At 44.2% G+C, this 18005-nt stretch overlaps 1 protein-coding gene across 1 annotated transcript; it reads right to left on the reverse strand.

The window, feature by feature from the left end:
* Nucleotides 1-654: 654 nt before the first annotated feature.
* LOC115171927 (regulator of G-protein signaling 9-like) lies at nucleotides 655-17427 on the reverse strand. The gene is made up of 10 exons (XM_029729176.1): nucleotides 17059-17427; nucleotides 16284-16374; nucleotides 15258-15354; nucleotides 14187-14237; nucleotides 13871-13977; nucleotides 9112-9163; nucleotides 3978-4036; nucleotides 3602-3678; nucleotides 3134-3215; nucleotides 655-829 (listed from the first exon to the last, which is right to left on the reverse strand). The coding sequence occupies exons 2-10, from the start codon at nucleotides 16347-16349 to the stop codon at nucleotides 752-754; spliced, it is 669 nt and encodes a 222-aa protein (XP_029585036.1). The 5' UTR covers nucleotides 16350-16374; nucleotides 17059-17427; the 3' UTR covers nucleotides 655-751.
* Nucleotides 17428-18005: the final 578 nt, after the last annotated feature.

The raw sequence follows: 18005 nt of genomic DNA on the forward strand, positions 1-18005 counted from the left end.
AGAGAGAGAGAGAGAGAGAGAGAGAGAGAGAGAGACTCTAGTAGCCTCCCTGCTAATCCTCAGTAATGTTCTTAGAGCTCTGAGAAGCAGGTGGTTCTAGCACAGCTACTCTCTCTGATTATCTTCATTCTCTCTCTCTCTGATTAGCTTCATTATCTCTGTCTCTCTTTGATTATCTTCATTCTCTGTCTCTCTCTGATTATCTTCATTCTCTCTCTCTCTCTGATTATCTTCATTCTCTCATCTCTTCATCTCAGACATCTCATCCAAATAACCAGTGATGAAAACCCAGAAAAAAAACTGAATGAGACAATTGAGACAAGGATAGTGTACGTGTGCCATTCAGAGGGTGAATGGGCAAGACAACATATTTAAGTGCCTTTGAACAGGGTAGGGTAGTAGGTGCCAGGTGCACCGGTTTGTGTCAAGAACTGCAACACTGCTGGGTTTTTCACACTCAACAGTTTCCTGTGTGTATCAAGAATGGTCCACCACCCAAAGGACATCCAGCCAACTTGACACAACTGTGGGAAGCACTGGAGTCAACATGGACCAGCATCCCTGTGGAACGCTTTCAACACCTTGTAGAGTCCATGTCCTGATGAACTGAAGCTGTTCTGAGGGCAAAAGGAGGTGTTGGGTTCAACTCAATATTAGGAAGGTGTTCTTAGTGTTTTGTACACTCAGTGTATAATGTCCATGGTGCATTTGGGACCCACTCTGTTTTCCAAGGGAAATGTCTCAGACAGCACTACTCACCTGTTACCTCCTCTGCATTGGGGTCAATGAGACGGTCCAGCCCGTAGTCCATGGCACTGTGTGTCCGACGCTGTGGACACACCAAGCACCTGTTTAGTCAGTCTGATGTGCTGTAGCTCAACATATTATCTCCAGAGTCTGGAGCACAGACCCCTGGGTAAGGAACTGGAGCACAGACCCCTGGGTAAGGAACTGGAGCACAGACCCCTGGGTAAGGAACTGGAGCACAGACCCCTGGGTAAGGAACTGGAGCACAGACCCCTGGGTAAGGAACTGGAGCACAGGCCCCTGGGTAAGGAAGTGGAGCACAGACCCCTGGGTAAGGAAGTGGAGCACAGACCCCTGGGTAAGGAAGTGGAGCACAGACCCCTGGGTAAGGAAGTGGAGCACAGACCCCTGGGTAAGGAAGTGGGGAAACTCAGAAACATCAGCTGACATATGATCATGCTGCATTGTTAATGGTCTCCAACGAGCATACCGATGTTTTCCTAACAGATCTGGTACCAACATCCTCAAGCATTGTTCATTTTGAATGAGAACATTATATTACTTGTATTTAATTGTTTTTATTTAACCCTTAAGTTGACTGAGAACACATTCTCAATTAGAGCAACATCCTGGGGAATAGTTACAGGGGAGAAGAGGGGGGATGAATGAACCAATAGGAAGCTACTTGAACATGCTCCAACTCCTTTCTGCCTCTAATTAGTCCTTTTGGAAGTTTTTCCTGGTAAACCCTTTTGTTGGATTTTCCTCGGTGTTGTCTAGCACCCCTCCTAGTTTCCTGCTGCAGCGTGGAGGCCTACCTGAACTGAGTAACAGGTTTGATTTTCCCCATGTCCTAAAAACACCTGGTATCTTTTTCTCTGTGTTCTATTACATCACACCCAGTCCTTGGCGACGTTCTCCCCCCCCCAGAAAATGTTTCAACTGACGACCCCTGTTAGTTCTCCTGTAGTGGTTGACTGTGTGTGATACAGACTGGATGGAGCCCAGTAGAACTCTAGTTCTGAATGAGGCCTGCTGTAGCTCTGCTGCTGTAGCAGCAGTAGCTCTGCTGCTGTAGCTCTGCTGCTGTAGCAGCAGTAGCTCTGCTGCTGTAGCTCTGCTGCTGTAGCTCTGCTGCTGTAGCTCTGCTGCTGTTCTGTCTGTCTGGACCACGGCCTCATGGCTACAGTGAGACACAATAACACTCAACATCTCTATGCAGGAAACTGGTAGTCCACCCAGCAGCCTTTAGTTCAAAGTTAAGTTGAAAGACTGAAAAGAATGAGACTGTTATGTTGAAAGAAAAGTTTTGTTGAGAATAAAAAAAAGAACAGAAACAGTTGTTGGGGATAAAATGACTTTGTTTGTTATTGAAACGAGGCGTAGTATTGTGTCATTAACAGACTAGAGAAACTTGTTGTTATTATTGGTCATGTAATAACACTACAGGTCTCATTCAGGTCTCATAGAGGTCTCATTCAGGTCTCATTCAGGTCTCATAGAGGTCTCATAGAGGTCTCATTCAGGTCTCATAGAGGTCTCATAGAGGTCTCATAGAGGTCTCATAGAGGTCACATAGAGGTCTCATAGAGGTCTCATAGAGGTCTCATAGAGGTCTCATAGAGGTCTCATAGAGGTCACATAGAGGTCACATAGAGGTCACATAGAGGTCACATAGAGGTCACATAGAGGTCTCATAGAGGTCACATAGAGGTCTCATAGAGGTCTCATAGAGGTCTCATTCAGGTCTCATTCAGGTCTCATTCAGGTCTCATAGAGGTCACATAGAGGTCACATAGAGGTCTCATAGAGGTCACATAGAGGTCTCATAGAGGTCTCATAGAGGTCTCATTCAGGTCTCATTCAGGTCTCATTCAGGTCTCATAGAGGTCACATAGAGGTCACATAGAGGTCTCATAGAGGTCATAGAGGTCTCATAGAGGTCTCATAGAGGTCTCATAGAGGTCTCATTCAGGTCTCATTCAGGTCTACAGACTAAGAGGAGGGAAGATGTGAGCTGATATAGTTCCTATGTGATGCGTATTAACACTACTGGGTGATACAACTACAACTGGAGTATTCTGCGTAGGGATATGACTGTGAACTTGTTGTTAATCATGTAGCCGTTTAGCAGAGACGCCCCATTGTAGTCACTAGTCAAGTGAGTTCCACATTAAATAACCTAAAAGGATACACTTGCCTCCGAGCTGTTTACTACCACATCAAACTTTACGGCGGGGTCAGAGTAAATTCCATCACGAAACAGAGTCACAGTGAATGGAGAGAGAGCAGGACTAGACGCTATGGACCTCATAGGCTGACAGCAACAATATCCTGTCCTTGTGGACACACACACACACAACCACTTTGGTGGGTCTGTGCTCACCGGTGGTCTGTGTACTATCCAGTAGGCTCTCTCCTGACAGTCCAACACCACTCTGTCTGGCTTCTTCCTCTCTTTACTAGCCCTGACAGGCAGGCAGACAGACAGACAGACAGACAGACAGACAGACAGACAGACAGACAGACAGACAGACAGACAGACAGACAGACAGACAGACAGACAGACCACAACACATATCGGATAAACAGACAGGGGAAAGGAGATAGATACAGGAAACAAAGAAAGACAGGTCACTATTGAATTACACCTGGTCTTGGGGACCCACAAGGTGTGCAGGCTTTTATTCATCCAAGCACTAACACATCTGATTCAAATAATCACACAGCTCTTGATTAGGTGAATCAGGCATGTTAGTGCTGGGCTGGATCAAAAGCCTGCACAGTGCGTGGGTCCCTACCAACACATAAACAGTAGTCTAACCCAGTCTTCAGACAACAGAAGGTTACATACTTGTACTGTTCTGTAGCCTGCATCACGATGAAATCCCACTTGGGGTTCATCCATTTGTGGAGATTGTCGTAGTGTTGCTGTTGAAAAGGTCAAATAGATAGATGACAAATCCCCCGAAGATAAAAGAACAGAATCATGTATAAAGAAATATCTTTCTCCTCAATCCTGCTTTGGATCTCCCAGACAACAGAATATAACCAACACCAGCCCTTAACCCACCACTATAGCCCTATGGGTGAGACAGCTACTGTACCCGACATTAACAGTCATTAAGCAGACGCTCTTATCCACAGATAGCTAGGTGAGACAACCACATATCACTGGCGTAGTAAGTGGGATTTATTTAAGATGGGCATTTTTTTCCCACCCGTAGTACCTGCTCATAGGGCTCCAGCATCCCCTTCTTCCGGATGTTTCTCCTGGCCAGGTAGATGGCTTTAGGGAGAGAGAGAGGTTATTTACCACATCTTTACCTCAGCCAGGTGCAGAAAAGTAGGTTAATACATCATTAGTTTGTCTACGTGAGAACATGTGACTCAGAATGTTATTGTGTCACTATCTTTAACTAGCTGGAACAAACAGCCACATTAACAAGTAGCTGGCAGGGCTTAAAAACAGCTGTCACTGAAACGCTGACGATTCATGTTTTCTTTTCAATCCACAATCTGAATCCCTCCACAGCCTCGGAGGATCTAGATACTTTTCCTAACCTCTCTGGATTACAACCAAATTATGATCAGTGTTACGTATTGGATCACAAAAAAAAATATTATTTTACATTACCGTGTAGTTTACCAATGAAATGGTCTGACGGTGAAGTTGGCATAATCGGTATTCATATCCCGAAAGAAAGAAATTCTCACTCCAATACATTTGAATAGAAAGTTAGCAAAAATAGATAAGATGTTGCTACCGTGGAAAGGAAAATATCTGTCCATTTGTGGAAAAAACACCCTGATTAACTCTTTAGTCATATCCCAGTTTACCCTGATTAACTCTTTAGTCATATCCCAGTTTACCCTGATTAACTCTTTAGTCATATCCCAGTTTACCCTGATTAACTCTTTAGTCATATCCCAGTTTACCCTGATTAACTCTTTAGTCATATCCCAGTTTACCCTGATTAACTCTTTAGTCATATCCCAGTTTACCCTGATTAACTCTTTAGTCATATCCCAGTTTACCCTGATTAACTCTTTAGTCATATCCCACTTGGGGGATATTGCTATTTTTAAAACAAGCCATAGAAAGTTGGTTGCAATTTCAGTTTAATCCAGCAGAAAAGACAGACCAAATAATACCACAAATATTATGGTTAAACTCAAATATACTAATTGATTAAAAAAAACATTATTTTTTGACAATAAAAAAAAGTATAATCTTTGTAAATGATATCATAAATAGGACACAGCTAACACAGACATATGGAAATGTCTGCTCTACCCAAAATTACAACCAACTAATTGCAGCATTAGCACAAAAATGGAAGAGGCAAGTAGAAGGGGGAGAAAGTAAGGAAGTTACCTGTCGGCCCTGCATTAAAGACCAAAATTGGTTAAAGAAAATTGTGATAAATAAAAAAAGTGTACCAGTTTCATTTAAGCACCAAAACATTGACAGCTGTGCCATAGAGACCGTAAAATAATTGGGAAGAGATTTTCAATCCACTGACTCCATGTCACAGTGAAGTGATACACAAAACAATGCTGGATTCAAAACTTTGAGTTTTTCCATTTTGCATTTTTATATAAAATTCTTGCAACAAATAGAATGTTTTATATATGGGGAATACAACCATCCCAGTCCTGCAGATTTTACTGCGAAGAGACAGAATCATTAGATTGTCTGTTATGGTGCTGTCCATATGTAGCTTGTTTTTGGTGGCAGGTTCAGGAATGGCTGAAGAATTGCAACATTTACCTGGAGCTAACTCATCAGATAGCACTGCTGGGCTTTTAAAATTCATAGAAAGATTCAGAACTTTTGTGAAACATCACAGCACAGTGTAAAAATATATGGCAAATAGAAATCAAATCTGGATGGTGTTCAGAGACAGATTGGAGGGGTTGAGTGTAGCTGAAGGATGGGGATTAAAAACAAACAAAAGATAACTATTGTAAAATATACTGTGTCTGTAAAATATATATAATATGTATAAGATGGAAGTAGAAGCCTGTTGCTGTCCATTAGTTTACTCCATTTAGGGGAGGGGTGGTATGGTTAGGGGAATATAATGAAGGATTTATTTATTTTTTAAATATAGAGAGTGTGCAAAGCTGTCATCAAGGCAAAGGGTGGCTATTTGAAGAATCTCAAATATAAAATATATTTTGATTTGTTTAACACTTTTTAGGTTACTACATGATTCCATATATGTTATTTCATAGTTTTGATGTCTTCACTATTGTTCTACAATGTAGAAAATAGTAAAAATAAAGAAAAACCCTTGAAGGTGTAGGTGTCCTAAAACCTTTGACCGGTAGTGTGTGTGTATATATACACTGCTCAAAAAAATAAAGGGAACACTAAAATAACACATCCTAGATCTGAATGAATGAAATAATCTTATTAAATACTTTTTCTTTACATAGTTGAATGTGCTGACAACAAAATCACACAAAAATAATCAATGGAAATCCAATTTATCAACCCATGGAGGTCTGGATTTGGAGTCACACTCAAAATTAAAGTGGAAAACCACACTACAGGCTGATCCAACTTTGATGTAATGTCCTTAAAACAAGTCAAAATGAGGCTCAGTAGTGTGTGTGGCCTCCACGTGCCTGTATGACCTCCCTACAACGCCTGGGCATGCTCCTGATGAGGTGGCGGATGGCCTCCTGAGGGATCTCCTCCCAGACCTGGACTAAAGCATCCGCCAACTCCTGGACAGTCTGTGGTGCAACGTGGCGTTGGTGGATGGAACGAGACATGATGTCCCAGATGTGCTCAATTGGATTCAGGTCTGGGGAACGGGCAGGCCAGTCCATAGCATCAATGTCTTCCTCTTGCAGGAACTGCTGACACACTCCAGCCACATGAGGTCTAGCATTGTCTTGCATTAGGAGGAACCCAGGGCCAACCGCACCAGCATATGGTCTCACAAGGGGTCTGAGGATCTCATGTCGGTAACTAATGGCAGTCAGGCTACCTCTGGCGAGCACATGGAGGGCTGTGCGGTCCCCCAAAGAAATGCCACCCCACACCATGACTGACCCACCGCCAAACCGGTCATGCTGGAGGATGTTGCAGGCAGCAGAACGTTCTCCACGGCGTCTCCAGACTGTCACGTCTGTCACGTGCTCAGTGTGAACCTGCTTTCATCTGTGAAGAGCACAGGGCGCCAGTGGCGAATTTGCCAATCTTGGTGTTCTCTGGCAAATGCCAAACGTCCTGCACGGTGTTGGGCTGTAAGCACAACTCCCACCTGTGGACGTCGGGCCCTCATACCACCCTCATGGAGTCTGTTTCTGACCATTTGAGCAGACACATGCACATTTGTGGCCTGCTGGAGGTCATTTTGCAGGGCTCTGGCAGTGCTCCTCCTGCTCCTCCTTGCACAAAGGCGGAGGTAGCAGTCCTGCTGCTGGGTTGTTGCCCTCCTACGGCCTCCTCCATGTCTCCTGATGTACTGGCCTGTCTCCTGGTAGCGCCTCCATGCTCTGGACACTACGCTGACAGACACAGCAAACCTTCTTGCCACAGCTCGCATTGATGTGCCATCCTGGATGAGCTGCACTACCTGAGCCACTTGTGTGGGTTGTAGACTCCGTCTCATGCTACCACTAGAGTGAAAGCACCACCAGCATTCAAAAGTGACCAAAACATCAGCCAGGAAGCATAGGAACTGAGAAGTGGTCTGTGGTCCCCACCTGCAGAACCACTCCTTTATTGGGGGTGTCTTGCTAATTGCCTATAATTTCCACCTGTTGTCTATTCCATTTGCACAACAGCATGTGAAATGTATTGTCAATCAGTGTTGCTTCCTAAGTGGACAGTTTGATTTCACAGAAGTGTGATTGACTTGGAGTTACATTATGTTGTTTAAGTGTTCCCTTTATTTTTTTGAGCAGTATATATATATAAACAAACTCGGCAAAAAAAAGAAATGTCCCTTTTTCAGGACCCTGTCTTTCAAAGATAATTCGTAAAAATCCAAATAACTTCACAGATCTTCATTGTAAAGGGTTTAAACACTTTTTCCCATGCTTGTTCAATGAACCATAAAATGTTAATGAACATGCACCTGTGGAACGGTCGTTAAGACACTAACAGCTTACAGACGGTAGGCAGTTAAGGTCACAGTTATGAAAACTTAGGACACTAAAGAGGCCTTTCTACTGACTCTGAAAAACATCAAAAGAAAGATGCCCAGGGTCCCTGCTCATCTGCGTGAACGTGCCTTAGGCATGCTGCAAGGAGGCATGAGGACTGCAGATGTGGCCAGGGCAATACATTGCAATGTCCGTACTGTGAGACGCCTAAGACAGCGCTACAGGGAGACAGGATGGACAGCTGATCATCCTCGCAGTGGCAGACCACGTGTAACAACACCTGCACAGGATCGGTACATCCGAACATCACACCTGCAGGACAGGTACAGGATGGCAACAACAACTGCCCGAGTTGCACCAGGAACGCACAATCCCTCCATCAGTGCTCAGACTGTCCGCAATAGGCTGAGAGAGGCTGGACTGAGGGCTTGTAGGCCTGTTGTAAGGCAGGTCCTCACCAGACATCACCAGCAACAACGTCGCCTATGAGCACAAACCCACCGTCGCTGGACCAGACAGGACTGGCAAAAAGTGCTCTTCACTGACGAGTCGCGGTTTTGTCTCACCAGGAGTGATGGTCGGATTCGCGTTTATCGTCGAAGGAATAGGCGTTACACTGAGGCCTGTACTCTGGAGCGGGATCGATTTGGAGGTGGAGGGTCCGTCATGGTCTGGGGCGGTGTCTCACAGCATCATCGGACTGAGCTTGTTGTCATTGCAGGCAATCTCAACGCTGTGTGTTACAGGGAAGACATCCTCCTCCCTCATGTGGTACCCTTCCTGCAGGCTCATCCTGACATGACCCTCCAGCATGACAATGCCACCAGCCATACTGCTCGTTATGTGCGTGATTTCCTGCAAGACAGGAATGTCAGTATTCTGCCATGGCCAGCGAAGAGCCCGGATCTCAATCCCATTGAGCATGTCTAGGACCTGTTGGATCAGAGTGTGAGGGCCATTCCCCCCAGAAATGTCTGGGAACTTGCAGGTGCCTTGGTGGAAGAGTGGGGTAACATCTCATATCAAGAACGGGCAAATCTGGTGTACTCCATGAGGAGGAGATGTACTGCAGTACTTAATGCAGCTGGTGGCCACACCATATACTGACTGTTACTTTTGATTTTGACCCCCCCTTTGTTCAGGGACACACAGTCTATGTCCTCAGCGGGCCACTACAGAAGATAAACCCACCATAGTCTATGTCCTCAGACGGGCCACTACAGAAGATAAACCCACCATAGTCTATGTCCTCAGCGGGGAACTTCTGCACAGGCCAGAAATAAGGAGTCTGAGGAAAGGTTGGGACAGACAGTGACATGAAGATTAGTCATTAGCTCTGACACGTAGTTACAGGGAGATACAGGTAGATAGACACAGGTAGTTACAGGGAGATACAGGTAGATAGACACAGGTAGTTACAGGGAGATACAGGTAGATAGACACAGGTAGTTACAGGGAGATACAGGTAGATAGACACAGGTAGTTACAGGTAGATAGACACAGATAGTTACAGGGAGATACAGGTAGATCGACACAGGTAGTTACAGGGAGATACAGGTAGACCGACACAGGTAGTTACAGGGAGATACAGGTAGATAGACACAGGTAGTTACAGGGAGATACAGGTAGTTAGACACAGGTAGTTACAGGGAGATAGACACAGGTAGTTACAGGGATATACAGGTAGATAGACACAGGTAGTTACAGGTAGATAGACACAGATAGTTACAGGGAGATACAGGTAGATAGACACAGGTAGTTACAGGGATATACAGGTAGATAGACACAGGTAGTTACAGGGAGATACAGGTAGATAGACACAGATAGTTACAGGTAGATACAGGTAGATAGACACAGGTAGTTACAGGGAGATACAGGTAGATCGACACAGGTAGTTACAGGGAGATACAGGTAGATAGACACAGGTAGTTACAGGGAGATACAGGTAGTTACAGGGATATACAGGTAGATAGACACAGGTAGTTACAGGGAGATACAGGGAGATACAGGTAGATAGACACAGGTAGATACAGGTATACAGGTAGATAGACACAGGTAGTTACAGGGAGATAGACACAGGTAGTTACAGGGAGATAGACACAGGTAGTTACAGGTAGATAGACACAGGTAGTTACAGGGAGATACAGGGAGATAGACACAGGTAGTTACAGGGAGATAGACACAGGTAGTTACAGGGAGATACAGGTAGATAGACACAGGTAGTTACAGGGATATACAGGGAGATAGACACAGGTAGTTACAGGGAGATACAGGGAGATACAGGGATATACAGGTAGATAGACACAGGTAGTTACAGGTAGATAGACACAGGTAGTTACAGGGAGATACAGGGAGATAGATACAGGTAGATAGACACAGGTAGTTACAGGGAGATACAGGGAGATACAGGTAGATAGACACAGGTAGTTACAGGGAGATAGACACAGGTAGTTACAGGGAGATACAGGTAGATAGACACAGGTAGTTACAGGGAGATAGACACAGGTAGTTACAGGGAGATAGACACAGGTAGTTACAGGTAGATACAGGGAGATAGACACAGGTAGTTACAGGTAGATAGACACAGGTAGTTACAGGGAGATACAGGGAGATAGACACAGGTAGTTACAGGGAGATACAGGTAGATAGACACAGGTAGTTACAGGGAGATACAGGTAGTTACAGGGATATACAGGTAGATAGACACAGGTAGTTACAGGGAGATACAGGGAGATAGATACAGGTAGTTACAGGGAGATACAGGGAGATAGACACAGGTAGTTACAGGGAGATACAGGTAGATAGACACAGGTAGTTACAGGGAGATACAGGTAGTTACAGGGATATACAGGTAGATAGACACAGGTAGTTACAGGGAGATACAGGTAGATAGACACAGGTAGTTACAGGGAGATACAGGTAGATAGACACAGGTAGTTACAGGTAGATAGACACAGATAGTTACAGGGAGATACAGGTAGATCGACACAGGTAGTTACAGGGAGATACAGGTAGACCGACACAGGTAGTTACAGGGAGATACAGGTAGATAGACACAGGTAGTTACAGGGAGATACAGGTAGTTAGACACAGGTAGTTACAGGGAGATAGACACAGGTAGTTACAGGGATATACAGGTAGATAGACACAGGTAGTTACAGGTAGATAGACACAGATAGTTACAGGTAGATAGACACAGGTAGTTACAGGGATATACAGGTAGATAGACACAGGTAGTTACAGGGAGATACAGGTAGATAGACACAGATAGTTACAGGGAGATACAGGTAGATAGACACAGGTAGTTACAGGGAGATACAGGTAGTTACAGGGATATACAGGTAGATAGACACAGGTAGTTACAGGGAGATACAGGGAGATAGACACAGGTAGATACAGGTAGGTAAACACAGGTAGTTACAGGGAGATACAGGGAGATACAGGTAGATAGACACAGGTAGATACAGGTATACAGGTAGATAGACACAGGTAGTTACAGGGAGATAGACACAGGTAGTTACAGGGAGATAGACACAGGTAGTTACAGGTAGATAGACACAGGTAGTTACAGGGAGATACAGGGAGATAGACACAGGTAGTTACAGGGAGATAGACACAGGTAGTTACAGGGAGATACAGGTAGATAGACACAGGTAGTTACAGGGATATACAGGGAGATAGACACAGGTAGTTACAGGGAGATACAGGGAGATACAGGGATATACAGGTAGATAGACACAGGTAGTTACAGGTAGATAGACACAGGTAGTTACAGGGAGATACAGGGAGATACAGGGAGATAGATACAGGTAGATAGACACAGGTAGTTACAGGGAGATACAGGGAGATACAGGTAGATAGACACAGGTAGTTACAGGGAGATAGACACAGGTAGTTACAGGGAGATACAGGTAGATAGACACAGGTAGTTACAGGGAGATAGACACAGGTAGTTACAGGGAGATAGACACAGGTAGTTACAGGTAGATACAGGGAGATAGACACAGGTAGTTACAGGTAGATAGACACAGGTAGTTACAGGGAGATACAGGGAGATAGACACAGGTAGTTACAGGGAGATACAGGTAGATAGACACAGGTAGTTACAGGGAGATACAGGTAGTTACAGGGATATACAGGTAGATAGACACAGGTAGTTACAGGGAGATACAGGGAGATAGATACAGGTAGTTACAGGGAGATACAGGGAGATAGACACAGGTAGTTACAGGGAGATACAGGTAGATAGACACAGGTAGTTACAGGGAGATACAGGTAGTTACAGGGATATACAGGTAGATAGACACAGGTAGTTACAGGGAGATACAGGGAGATAGATACAGGTAGTTACAGGGAGATACAGGGAGATAGACACAGGTAGTTACAGGGAGATACAGGTAGATAGACACAGGTAGTTACAGGGAGATAGACACAGGTAGTTACAGGGAGATACAGGTAGATAGACACAGGTAGTTACAGGGAGATACAGGGAGATAGACACAGGTAGTTACAGGGAGATAGACACAGGTAGTTACAGGGAGATACAGGTAGATAGACACAGGTAGTTACAGGGAGATAGACACGGGTAGTTACAGGGAGATACAGGTAGATAGACACAGGTAGTTACAGGGAGATAAAGGTAGATAGACACAGGTAGTTACAGGGAGATAGACACAGGTAGTTACAGGGAGATAGACACAGGTAGTTACAGGTAGATACAGGGAGATAGACACAGGTAGTTACAGGGAGATACAGGGAGATAGACACAGGTAGTTACAGGGAGATACAGGTAGATAGACACAGGTAGTTACAGGTAGATAGACACAGGTAGTTACAGGGAGATAGACACAGGTAGTTACAGGGAGATAGACACAGGTAGTTACAGGGAGATACAGGGAGATAGACACAGGTAGTTACAGGGAGATACAGGTAGATAGACACAGGTAGTTACAGGTAGATAGACACAGGTAGTTACAGGGAGATAGACACAGGTAGTTACAGGGAGATAGACACAGGTAGTTACAGGGAGATACAGGTAGATAGACACAGGTAGTTAAAGGGAGATACAGGTAGATAGACACAGGTAGTTACAAAGAGATAGACACAGGTAGTTACAGGGACATAGACACAGGTAGTTACAGGGATATACAGGTCGGTAGACACAGGTAGTTACAGGGAGATACAGGTAGATAGACACAGGTAGTTACAGGGAGATACAGGTAGATAGACACAGGTAGCTACAGGGAGATAGATACAGGTAGTTACAGGGAGATACAGGTAGATAGACACAGGTAGTTACAGGGAGATACAGGTAGATGGACACAGGTAGTTACAGGTAGATAGACACAGGTAGTTACAGGGAGATACAGGTAGATCGACACAGGTAGTTACAGGGAGGGAGATACAGGTAGATAGACACAGGTAGCTACAGGGAGATAGATACAGGTAGTTACAGGGAGATACAGGTAGGTAGAAACAGGTAGTTGAAAAGAGATAGACACAGGTAGTTACAGGGATATACACAGGTAGGTAGACACAGGTAGTTACAGGGATATACACAGGTAGGTAGACACAGGTAGTTACAGGGAGATACAGGTAGATAGACACAGGTAGTTACAGGGAGATACAGGTAGATAGACACAGGTAGTTACAGGGAGATACAGGTAGATCGACACAGGTAGTTACAGGTAGATAGACACAGGTAGTTACAGGGAGGGAGATACAGGTAGATAGACACAGGTAGCTACAGGGAGATAGATACAGGTAGTTACAGGGATATACAGGTAGATCGACACAGGTAGTTACAGGGAGATACAGGTAGATAGACACAGGTAGTTACAGGGAGATACAGGTAGATAGACACAGGTAGTTACAGGGAGATACAGGTAGATAGACACAGGTAGTTACAGGGAGATACAGGTAGATAGACACAGGTAGTTACAGGGAGATACAGGTAGATAGACACAGGTAGTTACAGGTAGTTACAGGCAGGTACCTGGAAGCGGTAGAGGGTGCTGTCGGGGACCAGGACCAACTTCCTGTGGTTCTGGAGGGGGTAGATGTACCCGTAGGCCACCAGCATGGTCCCAAACGCCTGGGCCTCTGGTGGAGGGAGGGGGGAGGGGGGGGGGGGGTCATATATTATCAAAGCTCTTGGTTATACTTTAGTTTACAGCATTTAACTAGTAGTGACTTGCTTGCATAATAACATGGTAATTAAGTAGTAATTACATTTAAAAAATACCCTTATTGTGTTGGAGTAATTGATATAAGTACCCAGCCAAATCCATTCATAGAATCCAGTTGCTTACCTTCTGTGGTAACCTTCATTTTGGTGACAATCCATGCTAAAATGTCCTGCCCTGTGTGATGGATGACAAGTGAATATTGATATTCACAGCATGACAACAGTGAGCTGGCTCTCACAGGCCTGGTCTACACACAGACTATCTGTTGAAGGTACTACCTGGCTCAGACACAGTGCAGAATCCATCACTTAATAACAATGTGTAGGAGTTTATGCCGTATAGCTTAACTTGTGATTAGATTGATCAGTATATTTGATTGATCAGTCTGTTTGTCATGAAAAACTACAAATTACAATAACAACCAGCACTGAAGCAGGAAGTACCATGACTGTGATGACAATTTCCTGTCTGTCACATGGTCCTTCCTTCCCTTCGTCTCCAGCCCTCGTCCCAAATGGCACCCTATTTCCTATATAGTTTTGACCAGGGCCCATAAGGCTACATAGTGCACTATGTAGGGAATAGGGTGCTATTTGGGATGAACAGGAGGGCTGGAGATTAAAGGAATGAAGGTCCATGTTGCTATATTATTCCCTATATAGTGCTCTAGTTTTGACCACGGCCATAAGTCTATGCAGTGCACTATGCTGTTTGGGATGCAAGTCTGATCTTTCCCCCCTGGCCCTGGTCTTATCCCAGGATTAGAGGGCAGCTTGGGAGCACAAAGCACCCACACAGATCTGATCCAATTGACTGCTGTCTTATATAACCTTCAGTAGCAAGCCTAGCAGCCAGTCTATAAGACAGTCTGCCGCAGCTCTAGAATCTTAGCTAGTCCACAACTTCCCAGAATTATGTTTTTTTAAATAACAACAATGTAGCATTGATGGAAGGTGTTTCCCTACTGTTTCCCCTACTGGGCAGCACCGCTAACTAGCTTTCTATTGGCTTCAGTTGAATGTTTGGGTTGTTTCAGCCCTGCTACATGGCTACGGTGGCCATATTTCACTCCACCAGGAAAAGGATCTAGGGCAAAACGTTGTAATAGTATAATAGAGATGGGAGGGGATATTGTCTGAGGAGATATGTCTCTCAGTGGGGCGACCATCTGGTGCTGTGAGTCTCTGGACTCACCGTTGATGACGTGTGGGATGATGGTTACGTTGAGTTTCTGGTCGGCACCCTTCACCCCACTCTTAGAATCCTGCATCTCAACCACAAACACCTCCACCTGCAGGTGGAGCAAGGTGGGGAGAGAGGACAGACACCCACACTCAAAATACACTTTGGTTTGTTTCAACGAAATGGAAGAAAACAGTCCTACCAGGTCAAAGGTCATAGTGATGTGTTCTGTATGATACCTCTGACCCCTGACCTCTGAGATGTGGAGGACCTGATTCGCTCAGAGCCATTTACCCCGGCTGTCCAAGCAGCTAATTGGTTTAGAGCAGGGGTTCTTAAACTTTTTTAGCTCGAGACCCAAATGAGAAATTGACCGTCCTCCTGTGATACAAATGGTCCACCAACGACCCAAATCAAGAAGAAATAGTGGGTGATTATAGATGTATTCTCATAACTCACGACCCACCTCTCACATTACCCAGGGCCAACTTTGGGTCCCCGACCCACAGTATAAGAAAGCCTTGTTTAGCAGTTAGATTGGATCTCTGAGAGGTCTACAATCTCTTCGCTCTAAACAAAATAAATATACAGTAGCCTACAGGTCATGAAACAATAGTGTGAGTCTAGTAGCATCTTTAGATGAAGCTATGCAGATTACCACATTGAAAGTCGTGATGACTTCACAGCTGTTCCATTTGTAATTGGATGGGAACAGGATTATGAGCGGCCAAATACACCAAATTAGAACCTCTTGCGAAAAATAACATTTTACAATGAACTTTTACAAACCAATTGATTTGCTTTTTTTTTAAGAAATGAAAGGGGAAATTTAAACAACAACCTTGGGGCTCCTCATGAATTTACTGTAAACTATAATAATCTATCAACAAGTAGGCTATCACCAGCCCAACCTAAAATCAATTGACATGATGTGAATTTTTAGTTTATCTAAAGTCTATTACCTTTTTTCTCAAAACAGTTAAAAGTACTGATAAATGAGGTAAACGTACTGGTAGGTAATACTGGTAGGTAACCTACATTTTTTAGGCATGACATCCGTGGTCGGTAGTGCTGACCATAATCTCTTAGTGTCCTAATGGTCATGTTTTCCGTCAGTCGATACGCGGACCTAAAGAAGAAAATCCAGGTATGAAATGTTGATGAAATAAAAAGTGATCACACAGGTATAATGGTATACCCGGGGCTGGGACCGGAGCCTATTCCGTTGACCGCGCGTCAGAGATTGCGTGAGAGGGGCCAGAATGAGCGAGGACGGATTTATCAACCAATGACAGCTCGGCTAAACTCTAGTTTAACAACCTGTTACTTGTGACAGTGACACCAACATACGTCACACCATCAAGCAGCTATCAATTTGGCGGCATTACGGCAGTAAAACCTTGAATTTAAATGTAACAGTATTTGGATTATAGAAATATTTAAAAAATCCACGTAAAATATTTGTTGCCCAGGAATGTGGTGAAAGAGAAAGGATAAAAACAAGCAAATTTTTTTTGCGATCACTTCACTGGATGATAAAATAATAATAATTTGTCACAGATATACTTTAATTTGATCTCTCATTTAGGCCTATGAATTTCACAGGTAAACTAGGGCTAGCCTACCTCAACAACAGATGGTGCCAAAAACGACACCACAGGTGAAGGTGTCGGACCGACATGACTCCCCGGGTATACACTGCCCTCTACCGCGCCCAGGTGGTACTGCTGATAAATGCATGATATTCAATTATGACGACCTGCATGCAGTGCACCCTTCTGATGTGTTGTAATGTAACCAATATATATCTCACCTCCTGAAGCCTCACCTCCACGATACCACATCCGCAAGGTTGAGTGTAGACGAGAGTGTTCGGAGTGAATCTTGTTGTTGCGTGCCTTTCTTTGTTGAAATTCATGCTTTTGAATAAAACGTTAATCAAATACAACCACCGACTGTTTATTTTGTTGCTGTTTCTCCAATATGGCGACTCATCTTTCTAAGTGAGGCACAATGTGTGTAGGCTATGGTTTGTTATTGTATTAAAGGTATGATTTTTCAATTGTCTAATCAATTATTATTCGCAATTACCTTTTGAACACATTCCTATATTGAAATTCCCCTAGCCATAAATACATTTGTAGACTGGCCTAAAACAATGAATTTCAGTTACTCTAGAAATTGCAATGAGTGGGTTTCAAAGTGAAACAAAATTAGAGGATATGGGCAATCTAGACCTTTTGTCATACGCCCAAACGTTTATTCACACTGAGAAAATTCTATTACACTGGCCCGGGTTGAACCGGGAGAACTGCGAGGGAGGAGCAGCCTTCTCAAATCAAACAGCAATCTGCGCCGCTCGATCATGTTGTCAACAAGGCAGCTAGGTGCATCGTCCAAAAACATACATCTCTTTTCCATAAAATAAATATAAGAATTTTCATACTAGTTTTCATTGGGAAGGCAGATAAATCGTGTTTATCAAAAGCAATCACTTTTGTATGTAAAAATACAGAACCCTATTCATCACTCCATGTGCTTGAATACGTCACTTTTGTTTTCAGCCGACTTCGCCGTCGTCGGCCAAAGCAGGTTACCTGGCCCAGGCCCGGGAGGCAGCCCGATTCCAAAACGAATGCAATCACTTTTCACTCGGTTTAAACTCCACACACCGCGGTAACCAGGCCAGATAAACAAACCCCCTCATTGTGCTAGCCCTGTGCGCGCTCACACACACACGTTATCGTAATCGCGCCCCGC

Source organism: Salmo trutta, chromosome 32, assembly GCF_901001165.1.
Source record: "Salmo trutta chromosome 32, fSalTru1.1, whole genome shotgun sequence".
Classification (NCBI taxonomy): Eukaryota; Metazoa; Chordata; class Actinopteri; order Salmoniformes; family Salmonidae; genus Salmo; species Salmo trutta.